This window comes from Marmota monax, unplaced genomic scaffold (genome assembly GCF_021218885.2).
Source record: "Marmota monax isolate L192 unplaced genomic scaffold, Marmota_monax_Labrador192_F-V1.1 WCK01_AAM20220418_F8-fsc00370, whole genome shotgun sequence".
NCBI lineage: Eukaryota > Metazoa > Chordata > Mammalia > Rodentia > Sciuridae > Marmota > Marmota monax.
The window spans coordinates 791,451-805,781 of NW_026693560.1; the positions used below are offsets into that span (position 1 = coordinate 791,451).

The 14,331-nt window shown below is 63.4% G+C and overlaps 1 protein-coding gene across 1 annotated transcript in view; it reads right to left on the minus strand.

Annotated features, from left to right (window-relative positions):
* The window catches only part of Wnt7a (Wnt family member 7A), a 30,068-nt gene that overhangs the window by 7,902 nt on the left and 7,835 nt on the right, over nt 1-14,331 (minus strand). The window contains exon 3 of the mRNA XM_046458728.2: nt 11,975-12,246. Within this exon, the coding sequence (XP_046314684.1) occupies nt 11,975-12,246 (272 nt within the window). The remainder of the gene's footprint in view (nt 1-11,974; nt 12,247-14,331) is intronic.

Here is a 14,331-nt window from a genome sequence, read left to right on the forward strand (position 1 = left end):
CGGGACAGCGGTGGCTGTGGGCACTGGGGTGGCTTCATAGGGCCCCGGCTCTCTCCCCATCCACTCCCTCTGCGGCCTCCTGAGTCCCTCCGGGCCTCTTGCTGTCCCCACGTGGGCCTGTGCTTGCCTGTGACCCTGCGGTTCCCTGTCCCCACGGCTGCCTCTCCTTCCGCTGCCTGGTGACATGTCTGTGACCTCCCCATCCCTTCTGAGCCACAGGGTCCAACACCCCGTGCTCTCCTGCTGGGCACCACACATCTGGAGTCCAGGGGCAGGGACAGGGGCTCTCTGTCCCCTGCTGTGTCCCCAGCCCCTAGGACGGTGCCAGGGACGCAGTGACAGAGGGACCCGGTGGCTGGGACTCGGTTCCTGTCTGCCCCATGGGTGACAGCGGAGCCAGTGTCCACACCGCCTGCTGGCCTGTGCCCTGCCCCACCCAGCACCTCAGGGACACGTCCCCTGCTCCATCCCTCCTCCCTCGGTGGCCAGAGAGCTAGGCTCCTGGAGGGACAATGGCGATGGTGGACTCTGGTCACACCAGGGATGTGCAGCCGCGTGGACACGGCCCACAGGGATTCTCGGTGGCCATGTCACCAGAGCCAACAGGCCAGACACTCAGTGTCCCTCAGAGGACCGACAGACCCTGAGAATTCACAGAGCCAAGCGGAGCCATTCCCACCATTGGCTGCTGAGTGGTGGCCAGGGCCACCGGGAGGACAAGGACACTCTCCAGAGGCCACCTTCCTGCCAGGCCTACTTGCCTTTCAGAGAAGTGACCCCACAGCCAGCCAGGACCTCAGGCCAGCTTCACATGGTGACAGACCATCAGAGCCCACCCAAGTGCCAGGGGACAGCCCTCAGGACCCAAACCCCAAGCCCATTCTCGGTTGTTCCCACAGGACAGTCCCCTTAGTGGGGGTGGCCTCTGTGTTTCTCTTTGACCCCATGAACTCAGTTAAGAAAAAAAAAAAAGCTGAGCCAGGCCTGGTGGCACTCGCCTGTCATCCCAGCCACTTGGGAGGCCAAGGCAGGAGGTTCACCAGCAGGAGGCCAGCCTCAGCCACTTAGCCAGGCCCTGAGCCACTGAGCGAGGCCATGTCTCTGATAGAATGTAAAAAGGGCTGGGGTGGGGCTCAGTGGCTGAGCACCCCTGGGTCAGTCCCTGGTACCAGAAGAAAAAGAAAGGCCTGAGACGCTGTCACTCAGCATCCCTGGGAACTGGGGACCACAGGGTCCCGACAGGGTCTGGGCCTCAGCCGCTGCCCCAGATGCACGCAGCCCACCGGACTCTCCTCAAGTCTGCTCCTCAGGCAGGCACCCATAGAATGGGTGGGCCCCGCCCACCAGGAGCCCCGCCCACTAGGGCCCCACCCACAACGCCCCCGCCCATCACCGGCCACGCCTACACCATGCACCGCTCACCACAGGCCCCGCCCACCACAGCTCCCCTCACCACGGGCCCCGCCCATCGGGCTCCACCATAGGTTCCGCCCATGTAGACTCCGCCCACCACCAGCCCTGCCTACGCTATACCAAGCCCACCCAGGACCCCGCCCACGGGGGGGGGCCTCACCACAAGCCCTGCCCAACATGGACCCCGCCCATCGGGCTCCATCATAGGTCCCACCCACAGTGGGCCACACCCACCCAGAGCCCCGCCCACCACCATGCCACGCCCATCTGGGACCCCGCCCATCGGGCTCCATCATAGGCCATGCCTACCACAGGTCCCGCCCAGTGTGGGCCACGCCCACCCAGGGCTCCACCCACCTGGTGTTTTCAGAAGTTCCTCTGCCCCGTCTGTCCTTCTAGAACCATCCAATGGACTGTCCCCCACAGCCTGGAGGAGAGGGCCCCGGTCTGTCCTAGAACCATCCGGTGGACTGTCCCCACGTCCAGGACTCGTTCTGGGTGCCTGTGAGATGCACATCCCAGAGGGCTTCTGTCCTCCAGAATTGGCCTGTGTGGCCAGGCGACCACGAGGCCAGGCAGCGTCTACCCACAGGAGACGTGGCCCAAACAGGCCTGTGTGTCCTTCAGAGGCACTAGCAACCCGAGGGGCGCTGGGACCTTGCCCCAGGCCTGGGCCACTCTGCCACCCTGTCACATTGTGCCGGTTTGGGTGACTTGCTTGTGGCTTCCCTGTCTGGCTCCTGAGGCACGCAGAGGTCACCTGCCCCTTGGGAGGTGCTCAGCCCACTCTCCAGGGAAGGGACACTGTGTGCATGGGGCCGCGTGGCCACCCTGGTGTGGGATCTGGGGGGAAAGGCCGGGCTCCCTCCACAGAGGATCAAGGCTGAGCAGCCCGGGGAGGATGCAGGTGGGGCCTGGCTGAACCACACTGGGCTCTGACCACCCCCTGAGCTGCCCAGACCCTGGCAGGACATGGCCTGGGTGGCCCCCGCCCTGGAACGGGGGTGAGGTGAGGGGGACAGAGCTGTCCTCTCCTCATTTCGTGTGGGGCTCGGGGGCTCCAAAGCTGGCATCCAGGACAGGGAGCTGGAGTCCGTCAGCTCTGTGACCAGCTGGGGACATGGGTGCAGACAGGCCTCCTCCGAGAGATGGGCCAGCCCCTGGTCAAGTCACGTTCTGGGGCTGGGCAACTGGGAACCACGGTCATCTCATCCCTTGACAGACTCCAGCTGAGGCTGGGCCTCTCCCCCCAGGCGGAGGTGGTGGAGGATGCTTGGGGAGTAACCGATTCCTTGGTGCTTTGAATTCAGAGTTTGTTTTTTGGTCCCAGGGATTGACCCCAGGAGCACTTAACCCCTGAGCCCCGTCCCCAGCCCTTTTTATACTTTATTTAGAGACAGGGTCTCACCGAGTTGCTCAGGGCCTCACTAAGTGGCTGAGGCTGGCCTCTAACTTTTGATCCTCGTGCCTCAGCCTCCTGAGCGGCTGGGATGACAGGCGTGGGCCATCACAGCCGGCTCCTAGGTGCTTTGAACTCTTAAGAAGCGCTGCTGAAGCTGAGACCCGAGTTCAGAGGGACTCGGGCTTTTGTCTCAGCCCTGCCACCGAGAGTCCCATGACTTCAGGGGCCCACCCTCCTGCCATCACTGAGCCTCACTAGCCAGCCCCACTGTATCCACAGGAGGGTGAGGGGATGCAGAAGGCACTGACGCCATCCTGTGGGGGGGGGAACCCCTCATGGCCTTCCCTCGCCTTCATCCCAGCAGCTTGGGAGGCTGAGGCAGGAGGATCGCCAGTTGGAGGCCAGCCTCAGCCACTTAGCCAGTTCCTACGCCACTCAGGGAGACCCCTGTCTCTAAATAAAATGTAAAAAGGGGCTCAGTCATTGAGCACCCCACCCTGGGGTTCCATCCCCAGTACCCAAAACAACCCTGTCCAACTTTACCCCCCTCGAATTCCTCTCTCTCTCTCTCTCTCTCTGACAACTGGGCCGACAAGCATTCAGGGTCACTAAATATAGAAATGGTGAGCAAGTAAATCACTCAGAGGTGCCACATGTGCCCAGGGCCTGTTTTACGCTTGAGTTGCGAACCATTGAGAGCTGGAGCGGTCATTCAAATGCTGACAGCCTCCCAACTGGGAACCCGTCCAGGGGGCCGGGGGACCTCGCCCTGCGCACACCAGCGGAGGTCAGTGGCCTCCACCGGCTTCCAGGGCACAGCCAAAGCCAGGGGTGACGTGCCCACCTCCCCGGGCCCTCCTCCTCCTGATGACTAGCGTTTGTCACTCTCTGACAATAGAGTCTCTGCCCGTCGGACTGTTTGTCTGTGTCCTGGCTGGTCCCTGGAATGTCACCTCCCTAAAGGCCAGTGCCGCGTCTAATCCCAGAGCCCCAAAGAGCACCAGACACATAAATAGGTGCTTAATAAATATCTTTGCTGAATGAATGGACGCGCGGATTTCAGGCCTTTCTCTCGGCGGGTCGGGTGATCTCACTGGGAAGATGGCCAACTGTCCGCCAGTGACCTCAGCTTCTCACCCCTCCGTGCGGCCAGCCAGCCTTCCACAGGACTGTCCACTCATGCATCTGTCCATCCAGCCAACCGTCCTCAGGTCCAGCCAGCCAGATGTGATATTCACCCCATCCACCCACCTGCCCACCCACCCACCCACCCATCCACCCACCCACCCATCTATCCATCTACCTATATCCATCATCTGTCCATCATCCATCCACCTACCCACCCATCCACACACCCATTCCATCTACCATCCATCCACCACTTACCCATCTAATCATCCACTCACCATTCATCCATCCACCCATCTATGCATCCACCCATCCATCCACGTACCCATCCATTCATCTACCCATCCACCCACCCAACCACCCACCATCCATCCACCATCCACCATCCAACCACCAACCACCATCCACCATCCACCATCCAACCACCATCCACCATCCACCATCCACCATCCACCATCCAACCACCATCCACCATCCACCATCCACCATCCACCATCCAACCACCATCCACCATCCACCATCCACCATCCAACCACCATCCACCATCCACCATCCACCATCCAACCACCATCCACCATCCACCATCCAACCACCATCCACCATCCACCATCCAACCACCATCCACCATCCACCATCCACCATCCAACCACCATCCACCATCCACCATCCAACCACCATCCACCATCCACCATCCACCATCCAACCACCATCCACCATCCACCATCCAACCACCATCCACCATCCACCATCCACCATCCAACCACCATCCACCATCCACCATCCACCATCCACCATCCACCCACCATCCACCATCCACCCACCCACCCAATCATCCACCCACCCATCCACGTACCCATCCATTCATCTTCCCACCCACCCACCTATCCATCCATCCATCTAGCATCCATCCACCATCCAATCATCCACCCATCCATCTGCCCACCATCCATCCACCCATCTATCATCCATCCGTCCACCCACCCATGTATCTATCCATTCATCCACCCACCCATCCACGCACCCATCCATCCATCTACCTATCCATCATCTGTCCATCATCCACCCACCATCCATCCATCCACCCACCCATCCCTCCATCATCCATCCGTCTGTCCATCCGTCCGCCCGTCTGTCAACCCACATACCCACCCCCACCCTCCCATCTTGCCATCCACACATTTAAGCCAGTCTCCAAGCAGATGCCATCATCCTGGGTCCCCATGCCCTCCGCCCCCTCCAGGTCCCTGCCTGGGGCCGCGAGTCCCCTTCTCCCTCTCTGGGACATCAGCCCTCGGGGAGCAGAAACGCTCTCTTTGTCCCTGAGTCCCTGTGCCTAAAACCGAGCTGCACACAGTAGGTCTCAGGAGAAGGTCGTTGAAGGGACACGCTCTCCCTGTTGTGGCCACAGCCTCGTAGCTTCCGCACAGAAGGCCTCTGGAGGCCCTTGGTGACCGCGTGAGTGGACAAAGGAGCCGGGCAGTGGGCCCCAGGCCCCCGCTCTGGCCATCAGCCCCGATCTGGAGTCCAGGACCCTGTGGGCCTCGGCCCCCTCGTCTGTCAGAGGGAGCCCCTTCCCGGGTCCCCTTGGGCTCAGGCCCCCTGAGTCCACAGAGAGGGAGGACCCAGGGCAGCGCGGAACTGGGGGCGTCTGAGTAAGACCTCTGCACCACGGGTCCCCGGAGCCAGTCCTGAAGGTAGAGGCTGGGGCCGAACACGGGTGGCCCTGGCTCGGCCGTCCCCAGCCACGCAGGGATCCCTGGCAAACCTCCAATGTTATGTCAGGTGGCCACAGGGCTCTGTCCACAAACAACACGAGGAGACAGGAAGTGGCCGGCAGAGGGGAGGCCGGTCCAAATAGGGTGGTGGGAAGGGCCTCCTTGAGAGGTGACATTTGAGCAGAGACTGGAGGTGGGGGGTGTGGATATGGAGGGATAGCCGTCCAGGCAGGGGAGATGGCAAGTGCAAAGGTCCTGGGGTAGGGAGGGACCTGGTATATTTGAGGAGTTACAAGGAGGCCAGTGTCAGTGGGAACAGAAGGGGCCAGGCGCAGATGGCACAAGGGCAGGGGACCCAGGTCAGGCCCTGGTGACGCCTTTACCATCTATTCAGAACGACGGGTGCCATTGTGAGGCTGTGGACAAAGGAGAGGGTCGAACTTCCGTTTGAAGACCACAGGAGGCCAAGCAGGGACTTGGAAAGTGACATTGGTGGCTTGGGCCAGTGGCTGGGGGTTTAGGTAGTTATAGGGGTGCAGAGGGGCCTCGAGCAGGGAGCGTGGAATTTGGAAAGAGGCTGTGGGTGGCACTGGGCTGTGGTTCTTGGGGGGGGGTCAGGAAAAGTCTGGAGTCAAGTTCAAGTTGTTGTTATTTTCTTTTCTTTCGTTTTTTTTTTTTTTTTTTTTGGTACCAGGGATGGAACCCAGGGTCCCTCGACCCCTGAGCCCGGTCCCCAGCCCTTTTTCATATTTTATTTAGAGACAGGGTCTCCCTGAGCTGCTCAGGGCCTCGCTAAGTGGCTGAGGCTGGCGGCCTCCGACTCGCGATCCTCCTGCCTCAGCCTCCCGAGCTGCTGGGATCCCAGGTCCGGCTGCCTCTGAGGAGGACGTGGGCTCCTCCTGGCCTTTCCCCCAGGGCCAAGCTGAGGTGGCACAGTGACAGGCTGCCCAGTTGGGGCTGTGATGGAAACTCCCGGCCTCCCTGCCCAGAACAGAGGCCCAACCCAGCTCTCCCGGAGCCAGAGCAGGGTGTGACCCGCGGCCCCCACGGCCTCCGGCCAGGACTCTCCACGCCCAGGGGACAGGAGCTCACTGCCAGCCTCGGCCTGAAGAGTGGACCCAGGACCCTGTCACCCCAGAGTCTGCGATGCTGCTCTAGTCCCTCCCTGGACGGCCCCCTGGACAGTCCCCCGCCAGGCCGAGGTCCTTCTCAGGGACGTCATCACACGGGGATTCTCCTCAAGAGACACCAAAGTGACCAGGATTAGGGACAGTGGCAGCTGCTGGCTCGGGGAGCCAGGTCCTCCAGATCCCCTGGCCCAGGCTCCAGGACACCCCGCCCCTCCCGCCCGGTCCCCTCCCGCCCCTCCCCCCTGCAGATTTGATAACACCCAGGAGTCTCGGTCCCCTCCCGAGGACAAAGGAGGCGATTGTCCCCTTGGACGCCTTTTGACTTGCTCTCACCGAGGTGTAACTGAGCCCACTCTCCCTGGGCCTCACCCTGTCCCCTCCCTCTCCGGCCGGTTTCAAAGGAGCCCCTGGCTGCGGGGCCAGAAGCCACCCTGGGAATGGCCCCGGGGGACGTCACGTGGCTGGCACTGAGACCCCTGGGCTGGCCCGAGGCCCCGGTGGACGGTGATCCCGGTTCCAGCCTCGGAGCAGAGCGCCGACTGTATACCCACGAGTACCCCACGCCACAGCCGTGCCCTGCCAGTCCCCGCCACCGAGGGCCACATCGAGGGCCACACGTCACGGGGACCAAGGACCCGGACTTGCAGTCCAACCCATTCCGATGGACGTCAGCTTGAACAGCCACCTGGACTGTGGTCACCGCCCCGGACAACAGCGCTCCAGACCCCTCGGACGTCCCCTCGGTCAGCCACCGCGACACCCTGTGGTTACGGCCCTGTCTCAGGTGGGAAGGCCGAGGCCCAGAGAGGCCAAGAGACTTACCCAAGGACACACAGGAAGCAGGGGAGCAAGGACGCACCCTTCGAAGGTGGCTAAGGGCTGAGTTGGGATCCCAGGGTAGCACCTGTCCGCTGTGCAGCCCCAGGCAACTTGCTTGACCTCTCTGTGCTTCCATTGTCCCATCTGCAGGACGGAGAGGACAGAGACCCCTCCTCACAGGGGTCCTCGGGGCTCTTGGGGCTCACATGAGCCCCCTGCCGCGAGCGCCGCCCTTCGAGTGACCTGCATCCTCGTGGCCACTAACGGGGCCACTTCCCGGTGTGAGTTCTGTCCCCCTCTCCCCCAGTCTGTAGGGACTAGGGGACGGGGACAGCTTCCTCACGTTGCTGTCCCCCAGGCTGCCTGTGTCCATGCCAGATTGGGGATGCCGGGGTCTCAGTGGCCCAGAGCACGGGGGACGCTGGGACCCACAGATGTTTCCCTTCTCCTCGGGAAGGGCTGGCCTCCCTTTATCGTGTCCCCTCCCTTCCTGGGCACTGACCACGGCTATCGCCCGTGGCATCAATGACGGGGACCTCATGGGCCTCGCCCTTGCTGTGTCACTGGAGATGACTGGCAAACGTCCGGCCTCAGGAGCATCCTCCGCCCCGGGCCTCCCCGCCCTGATCTCCGTGGCTTCTGCCCTGGGGACCTGTCCTGGCTCCTTCCTGTGGGTCTGGCCACCGCCCAGGTCCCCCGCTGGCCCACAGGAGAGCTCCTAGTGCCACCTCAGCCCTTCATGCCAACCAGCACCTCACAGGAGCAGGAGGGAGGCTGAGCCGGGGCGGTCCCGGGTGCGAATCCTGCCCCTCCACTCTCTCTCTCTCTCTGAGCCTGGCCCAGTCTCCCGTGCGTGGACTCAGGAATCCCCAGGGGGGAAGCGCCTCTAGCTGCACAACAAGGTGGCAGCTCTTGGAATGTTCCAGAAACGGGTGTCTTCATGGGGCAGCAGAGGCTGGGCGGGGGGGGGCGGAGTTAGCCCCCCCAAATAGGCCAGACCTGAGACTAACACCTGCTGAAGCCCCTCCAAGATGGGTCACAGGAAAGGTTCCCCAGAGGGACTGGAATGGTGGGAGCTGGGACAGGGGTCTGTGTTACCTGGGGACAGAGTCGGAGCTGGTGACGCGAAGGTTTGAGGGGAAAAGCGCCTCCCGGGGGCAGACGCGGCATGTGCCAAGGTCCTGAGGTAGAAATAGCCCGACTCACCCCAGTTGGGAGCCGGGAGGGCAATTGGGCAGGACCTTGGGGTCTGGTGGTCCTCAGGACCCCGGGTCCTCCCCAGCCTCATGTCACAGAAATGAACCTTTATGGAGGGGGGGGGGATCTAAGGTCCCTGAGGCAGGAGATCTGCCCACTTCTGTGCCCGGATGCAGGTGGCCCGGGGAGGTGGGGCTCGGCCGCTCAGGCCCTTGACGTGCCCTGAGTCACCATCTGGTCCCTCTTAGCTGACCACTCTTTCTGGTCAAATATGCAAGTGGCCCTCAGGACGCAGCCAGGAGCATAGCTCAGCTGGCCTTATCTGGGCCCCGCCCCAGGGGCCAGGGGCCGGGTCCCTGCTGTCACCCCTGGCTCACGGGGCTGCCCGGAGCCGGGGTGCACTGGGACTCCAGGGCCCAGGAGCACCCAGACCAGACCGGGAGGACAGGAAGGGACAAGACCGCAGCCCTCCATGCGCAAGAGCCTGGGCAGGGCCGGGAGGGGACTCCGCAGCCCGCAGCCCGGTGACATTCCAACCCCCTGAGCTCACCTGCCCCGGGCAGTGGCACATTCCAGCAGGACCAGCCCCGCCGTCCCGGCTGCTCTGCCGTCCCAAGCCCTGGAAGGGGCTGCCCAGGCCCCCAGAGCCGGCCTGGCATCTTGGGGACTTGGCCACCCCTGTCCCCGGGGCAGATGTTGCAGAAATAGCAGAGGCCGGCTCAGGGCCACCCCGGGGGACGTTCTCAAGCGCATCTGGGTCCCATCTCCCAGGCCACAGGAGGAATGGACCTGTCAGCGGTCCATGCATCATGGCCACCTCCCCTGGGGGCCACCAGCCAGGAGCCTCCGCAGCCCGAGGGTCCCGGCACCTGCAGCCTGAGACAGCCAGACCTGCAGCCGGCTCCACGCCCCGCACCAGCACCCGGGGGCACCCATTTCTCTTCCTTATCCAGTGCCCATGGCCTCAGCTCGGCTCCTGACCCCGGCCAGGGCGCCTTCGGCCACCCCAGGGGCCTTCCTGCAGGCCAGGCTTCCCAAGTGGCCTCCTCTCCACCTGCGCCAAGACCCAGCTGAGTTGAGCCACCAGAGCCCCCTCCTTCCTCTCCACCTTGTCCCCAGGGCCCTGCCACAGGAAGTCCCCAGGAGTCCTGTGTGACAGGATCTGACTCCCTGAGCCGACCTCCAAGGCTCCGAGTGCCTCCAGCCTCCTCGGCCTCACCACCCCTCACCCTGAACTCTTGTCCCCTGGTGTGCAGCCCCGAGTCACCATCTGGTCCCTGTTAGCTGATTGCACTAGACTGAGCCCCCTGGAGGGCGCGGGTCATGGGCAGTTCCCTTCCCCGCTGCCCAAAGTGCGGTGGCCCGCGCCTGTCATCCCAGCGGCTCAGGAGGCTGAGGCAGGAGGATGGAGAGTGGGAGGCCGGCCTCGGCAGCTGAGTGACGCCTGTGTCCACACAGAAGGTGAAACGTGCTGGAGGGACGTGGTCGGACCCGGGGACCCGCCCTGAGGGTCCCACATCAGCCTCTGTGGCCTCTGGGCCTCCAGCCCCAGACCTGCCTCCCCAAGGCCACCTGCCGGGATGTGGGGGGCGGGTCTAGTGACCCAAGCCCAAGATCCGTGACGTCAATCGGGACCTTAAAGTGCCAGCAGCCACACTGGGATCCCGAGGGGATGCCCCTCCCCACACACGTCCCAAGTCCCCAAGGCCTGGCCACCCTGTGGGCCATGGGTAGTGTCACGGGGCAGCCACTGCGGCTGGCCCCGTCCCTCCAGCTCGGTGGCGGGGGCTGGGCTGTGGGCCAAAGTGCAGACCCTGAGGCACCAGGGACCCAGGTGACGTTTATTCTCCCTCCTTGGCCAGGTGGCACCCGGCTCCCCCGCAGCCCTGGGGACAGCTGGGACAGGCCTCAGGAGGCCGAGGGTCTGGGGGACTTCCTGCCCCACCCCTCCTCTCTGGTGCCTCCCCTGTGGGCGTCCCTGATGCCACCCACTGCTGCTCAGAACCATCTGTGGCTCCCCAGCACCCACAGGTGCTCACCCCCTGCAGCGGGGTCAGGAATACGGCTTTGTCATAGTCCCCGAGAGGCTGGGTCCCCAGCCAGCTTACAGACTGAGGAGGAGGGACACCTCAGGACAGGTGACGTCCTCCTCCTCCCGTCCCTCCTCCTGTCCCCCCGCCTGCAGCTCCGCGGTATCTACTGCTTTAATTCTCAGCTCGGCCCCAACAGGTGGACAGATAAGGTCAGTGCCGTGGGGGATGGAGGTCAGTGCTTTCCTTCTGTCCCCTCCAGGGACCGAGCCCTGCTGCTGTGACCTGTGACCCATGACCTGAGGGGACCCAACCCCAGAGAGAAGGAGGAAGAAGTAGCCGAGGACCCGCAGGGGGGCAGGTCCCACCCTGGACAGGGGCCCCCAGCCATGGACCTGCAGGGCCTCAAGGTGACCCCAGGAGGTCACCCTGGGGCAGCTCAGGGGAGCGGCCTCTCTGCGTGACTCAGCAGGGGACAGGATGGGGTCGGAGGCCCCAGAGGAGGCAGGGAGATCGGACGGGACAGGGTCACATTGCTTCTGCGAGCCACAGGACCCTTAGCTCGTCCCTCGACCGCTCCCTTTCCACCTGCCACAGGTGGCTAGGGACAGTGCCTCCTCAGAGGGACTCTGAGGAGACTCAGTCATCACAACGTCCGGGTCCAGCCGGGCTCGATGGCCCACGCCTGCCATCCCAGCAGCTCGGGAGGCTGAGGCAGGAGGATCACAAGTTGGAGGACAGCCTCCCAAGCCAATAGGATTAGAGGTGTGGTCACCGTGCCCTGGTGATGGTGGCCTTATGTGTCCTTTTACAGCCATGGTCTGTCCCCAGCCCCAACAGGCGCCGAGCCCTCCCTCCCTGGCTCACAGACCCTCCAGAGCTCAGAATCATCGCCAGGGGACATTCACCTTCTCTGTTTTGCGCCGCAGACCTTAGTTAAGATGACCCAGGACAGGTTGGCTGCTCTGGCAGGTGACCCCGCGGACCCTCCCTCCCATTTTTGCCCAGCAGAGCCCGCCCGCACCCCTCCATGGGGCCGAGTGACCCCAGAGCGGCCCTCATGGACCCTGAGCGAGACCCCTCTGGTGCACAGGTGGTGCCTCGGGGCGCCCCGAGGCTGCCAGACGCCGCGCGGCCCACCTTCCTGCCGGCCTCGTTGTTGTGCAGGTTCATGAGCGTGCGGGCGTTCTGCTTGATCTCCCGGGCGTCCACGAAGACCTTGGCGAAGCCGATGCCGTAGCGGATGTCGGCCGAGCAGCCGCCCCACTTCCATCCCTCCTCGCGGTGGTACTGGCCCTGCTTCTCCTTGTCGCAGCCGCAGTCGCTCAGGTTGCCCTGGGTGCAGGCCGCCGTGATGGCGTGGGCCACGCCCGCCGCGATGATGGCGTAGGTGAAGGCCGCCTCCCGGCTCCCTGGGGGGGACAGAGGGACGGGCTGTGGAGTGGGCTTCCAGGAAGGACCCCAGGTCCTGGGGAGGAGGCCCGGGGGCGAGGCCACGGCCTCCCCCAAACACCTGTCCTCCATTCCTGGCCTCCCGGATGAGGCCAGTGACTACCTGATTGGTGTCCCCAAGGAGGCTAAAGACAGGGCTCAGCCTGGTGCCTGGCTCAGCAAATGTCCCCAAAGTAGGCACTCTGGGCCTCGCCCACCCCCCCAACTGCCCCTCCACCTCTGAGACTTGCAATGGGCATTATCTGAGCACCGACTGAGCACGCACACAGAAACCCTGGGGGACGTCAAGGTCAAGGTGAGACCCTCAGAAGGCCCAGGGGGAGGGGTGGCTCTTCCTGGACTTTCCTGCTGTGTGACCTTGGGTGAGTCACCTAACCTCTCTGTGCCTGTTTGCTCCACTATAAAGTGGGGGTGATAACAGGACCCGGGTTATTAGGGTGGTCAGAAAGCCACCGAGGTCACAGCACTGGGCAGAAGGAAGTGACCTCGACCTGGGCTATCGCACAGCTGCCCACCCGGCCCGCAGACACCCCGACCAGACCACGGACTGTCCCCACTAACTCGAGGGGCAGCAGCTGTGGGGAGACTGTGTCCCCGTCACCAGAGTGCAGTGTGGCAGCGGGGGAGGGGCGGGAGCCTGGCCTGTCCCCTGGCTTTGCCCGCCCCATTCTGAAGGCACCGGCCTCCCCTCCTGCTGCCCTCCAGCTGGTGGCCCGGCCGAGTCCCCAGAGCAGTGGACAGCACTGCAGGTCATGAGGAAATGGCCAGGGCTGTGGCTTCTGTCCTCCCAGCTGGCCCATCCTGTCCCTGGAGACCAAGCCAGCTGCAGGGGGCAGTGGCCCATGCCGGTAACCAGGTGGCTCGGGAGGCTGAGGCAGGAGGATCACAAGGTGGAGGCCAGCCTCGGCCACTTAGCCAGGCCCTGAGCAACTCAGGGAGACCCTGTCTCTGAATAAAATAGAAAATAGGGCTGGGGACGGGGCTCAGTGGCTAAGTGGCCCTGGGGTCAATCCCTGGTACCAAGAAATAAAAAACCCACAAAAAACCCCAGCAGAGGCCCAGCCGGTCCTTCCTGAATCACTCTCACTTGCTCTTGGATACACCAGCGTCACCGTCTTGCAGATGAAGAAACTGAGGGTCAGAGAAGCTCTGACCAGTCTGTGCTAAACAACTCCAGCCCCTGCCCATCCTGCAAGGGGTGACCGGAGGCCTGGAGGGTCGTGGGGAGTCGGGGTGGGGGTGGAGGGGAGGTCCCAGGTGTTGGGCATCCATTAGGCACCAAATGCATGCACAGCCCTCCGCGGGGCTCCGTGACAGTCCCCGAGGCAGGTTCCGCTGTCCAGGACCCTACAGTCACAGGCTCCGAGGAGAAAACCCATGTGCTGGGGTCCCCTGTCTAGAAGGTGAACGAGATGGGGTTCAGGCCCCAAGTCGGCAGGGTCCCCCCTCAGGTCCCGCCCTCCAAGGCCCACGTCCTGGGAGGTCCCTGGTAGAAGTCAGGACACTGGGAGGTGATGTCCCTGGAGGTCACCTACTGTCCCCACCCATTCCAGAGGGCTCCGGGGACCTGACGGTATTGCACAGCTCTTGGGGCCACCTGGGTCATTTCCTGAGTGCCATCTTCTTGGCCTCTTAGGAGAGTGGCCCCAAGATGTCCTGCTTCATCGCTGACAGGCCTGGTGACGGGGACATGGCATAAAGCAGGGCCACCTCTTGTTACTATTTACTTTGGTGCCAGGGATGGAACCCCGGGGGGTCTTCACCCCCTGAGCCCCGTCCCCAGCCCTTGCTATATTTTATTTAGAGACAGGGTCTCGCTGAGTGGCTGAGGCTGGCCTCCAACTTGCGATCCTCCGGCCTCAGCCTCCTGAGCTGCTGGGATGACAGGCAGGTGCCACCGTGCCCAGCCCCGTCCCTCATTCTCAACCTACCTATATCTCCAGGGAAAGGCCAGCCCAGGGGACAGGGGGACGTCAGCTGAGGCCTGGGATGAGACGGAGCTCGCTGTCTAGTCTGCTGTCCCCGTTGGGTGACCCCGAGCAAGG